General features: G+C 33.2%; 1 protein-coding gene and 2 long non-coding RNA genes across 3 annotated transcripts; all 3 read right to left on the bottom strand.

The window, feature by feature from the left end:
• Window positions 1-606: 606 nt before the first annotated feature.
• Window positions 607-2,291, bottom strand: LOC145086436 (transcription factor MYB60-like). The gene is made up of 3 exons (XM_079024195.1): window positions 2,103-2,291; window positions 1,606-1,735; window positions 607-1,400 (listed from the first exon to the last, which is right to left on the bottom strand). Exons 1-3 carry the CDS (start codon window positions 2,233-2,235, stop codon window positions 791-793), a joined length of 873 nt encoding a protein of 290 aa, XP_078880321.1. The 5' UTR covers window positions 2,236-2,291; the 3' UTR covers window positions 607-790.
• Window positions 2,292-3,831: 1,540 nt separating this feature from the next.
• Window positions 3,832-5,182, bottom strand: LOC145090347 (uncharacterized). Its single transcript, XR_013701505.1, has 5 exons — window positions 5,126-5,182; window positions 4,913-5,029; window positions 4,586-4,642; window positions 4,019-4,177; window positions 3,832-3,942 (listed from the first exon to the last, which is right to left on the bottom strand). It is a non-coding gene; the product is annotated as an uncharacterized LOC145090347 (long non-coding RNA).
• A 610-nt stretch (window positions 5,183-5,792) lies between these two features.
• LOC145090346 (uncharacterized) lies at window positions 5,793-6,441 on the bottom strand. Its single transcript, XR_013701504.1, has 4 exons — window positions 6,200-6,441; window positions 6,062-6,116; window positions 5,960-5,984; window positions 5,793-5,875 (listed from the first exon to the last, which is right to left on the bottom strand). It is a non-coding gene; the product is annotated as an uncharacterized LOC145090346 (long non-coding RNA).
• Between the last annotated feature and the right edge of the window lie 315 nt (window positions 6,442-6,756).

Genomic DNA, 6,756 nt, shown 5'->3' with positions numbered 1-6,756 from the left:
TCTGTTTTTTATTTAATTTAATGTTAAAAAAAAGATAAATATTTTGAAGTGGTGACCATTTTCTATGTGGTTGGTAATGAGTTGGGTGTGAAGCTGATATGGCGTAGAAGTAACACTGTTTTTGGTGGGTTGGTGGTGACCACTCCTGCACCCTAATAACTAAAACTAAAAAGGGATCTACCATTAATTTGAAAGCATTTAAAGCTATATAAGAACATGAATAACGCTTTCACCTTTACCTGTGACTAATTGCTTCTTTGGTACCACAGAGTCACATGCCTACACTTCAACTCCAATCTCGTGTACCAACCTTTTCTTAAACTTTACTTGTGATCAACATTTCACGGTTACATACATTTACATTAAATTCCACATAGTTCATTAATTTGTATATGATATTTTCCTCCTTTCTCTTCATTTCATATTAAATCATTTCAATGAACATACTCATCATACTTGAATTCTAGAATAGGAAATTATAATGGTTGCATCAAACTAAAACCATGCGTATATTAACGTTTATGGGGTTTCAGTAAAACACAATTACTGATAAAATGATATTAAACATTCAACAAAGTGTGCACATAAACATATATGGATATCAGATTTTAGATTGAAAGTATCTTATTACGAGCACTTGAAGTTAAAGAGTTTATTAAGGCAGATTTGTTCTTCTACCACCTAAGTACAGTTGGATAGGAGAATTAAAGAAAATAAAAACTAACCAACGAGTGAATAGCATTTAGCAACAAAAATATGAAAGAAAAATTAAAAACACTAAAAAGAAGCCTTAGTTTACTTGCTGCTCTAGGGCTCCTTCAAGTTGATTTGCGGTTTCATCCAGTAGCCATCTTTCAAAGAAATTCAAAGGGGGATTGCTCAAGCTTTCTTGTTTCTGAAGCTTCCTCTCATGCAAAACACATGCAGCCTTGTCGTCGTAGCCATGCCCAACCTTCTGGTAATAATCACCACCCATCATTTTATCCCAGCATCCATTATCGAATGAAAGAACAGATTCGAATTCAAAGTCGACACTTTCCCCTAGACCATCGAAGCATTCTTTCCCCCTTTCTTGCTTTGCAATTTTCTCCTCTAATGTCGATGATGAAGATGATCTCATCCAACCTTCTAACAATCTTGAGATGTTTTGTGTGCTCGACGCATAGATGTCGGGATATTGATGAGGGTTTTTGGTGCTTGTGATTGTCGTGTTCTGGTGGCTTTTGCCTGTAGATACCTTGGGAATAGATACAGTAGTGCATGTGGTCGTATCAGATGGCGACATTTGAGAATCGAAGGATGTTTGCAAACTCTTGATCTTCTTTTTCAAGTGAGTGTTCCAGTAATTCTTAATATCGTTATCTGTTCTTTGGGGAAGATACGAAGCTATGGCAGCCCATCTGCATATTCCAAACGCCATGCAAGGTTTATGAAAAGAACTAGCATGTTTTTGAACTTTTTCTTTGAAATATTAAGGAAAAAACATAAAACCATGTCAGCATTTAGTTGATGAGAGTCAACTAATACTAGGTTGATCAAATGACAAAGTTAACAAACTTATTACTTATTTTGGCAAGAAACATCACCCGTGATGAGTAAACTTACTTGTTACCCAATAATGCTTGGAGGTGCACTATCATTCCTTCTTCATGTGGAGTGAAATTGCCCCTTCTAATACCAGGCCTTAGATAATTAGTCCATCTTAGTCTGCAACTCTTGCTGCATCTTAAAAGACCTTGTATATTGATTCAAGATCAAACATTTAGTTGCAACATTTCACTTTTTCCACTAAAGCTAGTAAAACACAACTAATAATTTTGAACCCAAAATCGTCTAACATTTAAGTATATAAAATTTAAAAAAACAAAAATTTAATTATATATAAGGTACATGAAGGTTTTTGAATTTTTGGTATTAACCAAGAACCCATGTTAGAAAACTCCATGTAACAGATCTGAAAATGTTTTGGTAAAAAGAAAAATTGATAGTTCTAGAGGCATTTCATGCATATTGAAGTGATTTGGTTTGAAAGATTGGCATTTCAAAGTTGCATGGTTGTGATGAAAACTAAAAGGGTATAATAGAACGTATGATTAATTTACCAGTGTTTGTTGGCACTGATCTCCAGTTTCCAGGACCATGTTCTTGGATGTAAGAGACCAAAATGATGTCTTCTTCAGGGGTCCATGGGCCTTTCTTGACGCCAACCTTGTCACAGCAGGGTGGCCTTCCCATGGCTACACCTAGCTACTATTCCCACTAAAAGGTTCCGACTTTAGTTCTCTTCTTGCTGTTATATATTTATACACCAATAAATAATGATTTTTTTTTTTTGAAAATTCTTCCTATACCCCTATGATTTGAAGTATTTACACACCCTATCTCGGATGTCATTTTCACCGATAATAATGCCAACAGTAGGACCATATATAGGATCGTCCTAGCTAGTGGTAAACAATTCACCGGGACTTGGAATGTACCTCGTATATTTGTCCTTTGGTATTAATATTATGGTTATTCAAATTATATCATAAAAAGCCACATTTGGCTATAAGACCACAAACTTCAATTGGTGTGTAGGACACTTTATAAGCAGCCATATTTGGCTATAAGATCTAAAACTTCATTTGTTATGTGTTAGGTCTTGTTGTAAACAGTTTTCAAAACTTTAAAGGATAGGAGACGGAACAAAATAAACATGTATAACACATAAAACTCACCAAGGATCGAATTGCATGAACATGTTATGAATAAAAACATCTATATGAGATTTAATGAAATAGAAACCTTTGTAGTTTTTTGAAAAACTCCTAGAAATCGCATTTGATGATGGCAAGAGCTCAAACGAGAGGTCCTTTAGAGAAGTACACCAACACTACTAGAAACATGGGTTTTAGAGACGACGAATCCATCGCTATTCTGTCGCTAAATGTTGTTTGCGATGGATCAGCGACGGATTCACTCCATAGGTAATTTAAATGTGGCTAATTTCCCAGCGAGGGTTTTAGCGACAGATCGGTTTTTCCTTGCGACAAATGTAGCGACAGAATATCCGTCGCTAAATGTCACTCAATACATTTACTCAGGACATTGGCGACAAATTTTGATAAAGTCATTCCGTCGCTATTCTGTCGCAAATTTCTGTGATCAGTTTTTTTTTTTTTTTTCCGTAGCTAATCCCTTGCAAAATTCATATAATTATTTTTTTTTCCGTCGCTGATCCGACGCAAACTTTAGACATGATTTTTTTTCCATAGCTAATCCCTCGCAAAATTCATACATTAATTTTTTTTTTAATTCACTGATCTGTTGCAAACATGTAATATCATTTTTTATTATGATTCTAAACAAAAAAAAAAATACTACAATCATCAAATTATTATACAAAAAAACATCAATAATGACACAACCAAACATTACAATACCAAAACAATCAAAGTTCACCAAAGTATCATTCAAAAAACATTCAAAACCAAAATTTTATATGCTAGTGGAGATCCTTCTATAATGATACCATTACTGCAAATTAAATAACACACACAATTATTGTTTATACAGAAATACCAAAAGAAACAACTTTTGATATCTTAACTTGGTACTAGTATCTTTGGAATTGCCGAATCCTCTTGCACGTATTGATTCCATTACTGTTTTGACATTGGAATCAGTGACAGGGCTGTCTGCAATTGCATGTATTGATTCCATTACTTGCATGCCACCAATTTTTACAAGAGTGACAGATTTTGCATCCCCTGGCTGGAAAAGTAAACTTAAGTGCATATTTATTTTTAATTTACATAACATATAGTGCCTTAAGGTGAAGTATTTGACCTCAAATCTAGTAGTTGTTCTTGTGGGTATATTTAGTCTCATGCCATATGCTTTTCTTTGATCAAAAATTAAACTTGGATTGACCTCGATAAAATGGTAATGGCTTCCAACCTGTAAAAATAGTATTTATTTAAGTAATTATATAAGAGAAAAATATTAAAATGTGAAAAGGAAAGTAGGAAGCCACCTGTATTGGTCTATCTCCATTGTTAGTTACTTTAAGGACTACTGCTTCCCTTCCAGAATTAAGCATTATATATCTATGTCCGAAGGTTAGTTCTCCATGAATCTTACAACTTTCTACAAATATCCGTCAAATTTGGCACCCAAGATAAGTAAAATGGATCTGAAAAGATGAAAGTACAGATTGCTGAAGTGGAAGAAAATATCCATGTAAAGCTATTTCAAGATTTCCATTTTCACAAGATACTGGATCATCTACAGTAATTAACTTTGTTCCATTAGGAAAGGTTCCCTCTACCTAAACATAATTTAAGCATCAATGAAAAAGAGTTGATGCAAATTGATCAACTCGGGTAGTAAAGTGGGACAGATTTTAGTGCTTATGTAACAGATCACCTTCTAGTTGACAAAAAAAGTCTAAAAAATATACGTACATCTATATCTTCTCTCCCAGTAGCATGAAAGTTGTAGCTATCACCATTACACACAGGAAGAATAAGCTTCTAAAAAAAATTAAAAAATGACCTGTTTTGCAAAATGAAAATTAAGCGAATACTAACTCAACATATACCTCTCCCTTCCTTTCTTCATCAATTATCCCACAGGTTTGACTCACGTTTCATGAGAACTAATAAGAAAAAAGAGCAGAATTATTAGTAATATTAAGTATGTGTATCATTAAATTAACTACTTAAGTCAATAAACAACATTCACATGTAATCCAACGCTTTGTGTAAATTAAAGGTCTTAGTAGTTTCAAGAATAATGTAAGAGTGTTCTCTAGTATTGATGCAGCAACCTGTGATATAGTGAAAGTTCATGTAAAAAAGCATTTGGATTTTTCTCAATATGAAAAATAATAGATGAAAATGATAAATTTATAATGGAGATAAGATACCTTGTCAAGGTTATTTTTGGTAACTACAACACCAACTGCTCCACCAAGAGACCTTCCAAAGGCAACTAGTTGAGAAGTGTCAATGTCTATCCTCTGGCTGAGATGATCTGGAGAAGCCTAGTTGAAATGTATGTGATTGAGTTCGAATAAATTAAATAAAAAAAAAAAAAAGAAAAAGAAAATCATTTTAATGGATTATGGCTAGAATGAAACCTGAGCATCCCTAATGATTCCTTGTTGAGAAGGATAACCACCACTAGTACCATATCTATTTATTGTCAACATGATAAAGATTATAATTAACTGCATCTAGAATCAACTCCAATCCCTACAAGTCATTATCCATCTATTTGTTTAAACGGTTTCCTTTAGTTTTATGGTTAATTATTATCTAACACCATATTCAATTAACTTTGGATCCAAAACATGAAACTTACTTGACCTAAAACAAATAGATCCCCATGGATGAGATCCCTTTCTCAATATTGTACAGTTTAGTGTTCAAGTTGAACTTATAGGAACGAAATGAACTCTCATATGAATCATTTAGGTAAGCTAAAACTTAAAATACTTTCAAATATCGATCAGCAATGAAGATATGTTAAAACTTAAATTACCTTCAAATATTGACCGCCAATAAAGATAAGAGCCCTAGAACAAACCCGTTTCATGTGACAAGGTTGATCAACCTAAGAGAAAAGAGAATAAGATAAGATAATGTTCTCCAGTTGCCTCTCAAATTTTAGCTCATTTGACCTCAATCTGAGTGCCTACAAAAGACACCTGTTTATGAATATACTATCTAAAAAAGATATGACATTGTATTTTTAACTTAGTTAAGTAAATTTATACCTTCTCTTCTAATCCAATAACTTCATAAGCCAATAGCTTGGAACATTCATCAGCTGCACTACATTCTAACTGAGGATTTCCATACCCTGTACTCATAGCCTAAAGTCCCAACTAATCACATAAATAAATAAAACATATTTCAAAATTCAATCACCAAGTTAATGTTTATTGCATCTTATTAGATAAGATACTAACCACTTAACTAGTTCACAATGCCTCTCTGCAAAAGAAACAAAAAAAGATTTACAATAATTAAAATTTTCTTTTTCTAAATGATTATCTTAGAAAATCAACAACCTGTTGGTTATAAATGTCAGTAAGTGCTGATCTTTTCCAGAAACTTGTTCAGCAACTATATTAATAAAAAACAATTATATATAAGGGTATTAAAGGGAATTCACAATGTCATTTTCCCTATAGTAATGATTAAGATACCTGAAATGAAATACCCTGGGCACTTGCTGCATGAGCAAGCATCATCTTTCCATTAGCATCACCAATGCAATACAAGTGAGTGACCCAAAAAGACCAATATTTTATCAGTTTATGTTTAAAGAAATAAACTTAAAAAAATCCAATTAAAATTTTGATGTCAATTTTGAGTCAATACCAGTTCTCCCTTTGAGTCAATCACTCTCATGCGTTCATCAACAGGAATAAAACCACATTGTGTTTGAACATTCACCTATAAAAATCAAAAAAGACGATAATGCCCTCTGTATTTTCATCATCAAAAATATCCTAAAACCCTAAACCCTAAGAAATGCATCTTTGTAGATGTATTGATGAGTTCACTTACACTCTCAAGACCAAGCCCTTCTGTGAATGGAGCTCTTCCAGTTGCAATAAGAGCAGCATCTACCTGTAACAAATAATAAATTAACAGAGGTAAAATGACCTCCTGATGATCAGATGACCATATCCTGAAAAGACTACTATATAAGTGGATAGAAACATGTGACAATACATACCAGTTACATCTTTCTATCTTG

Source organism: Lactuca serriola, chromosome 2, assembly GCF_051521515.1.
Source record: "Lactuca serriola cultivar US96UC23 chromosome 2, Lser_US96UC23_V15, whole genome shotgun sequence".
NCBI classification, from domain to species: domain Eukaryota; kingdom Viridiplantae; phylum Streptophyta; class Magnoliopsida; order Asterales; family Asteraceae; genus Lactuca; species Lactuca serriola.
The sequence above is the reverse complement of the archived record's forward strand: the minus strand, read 5'-3'. Positions and strand labels throughout refer to the sequence as shown.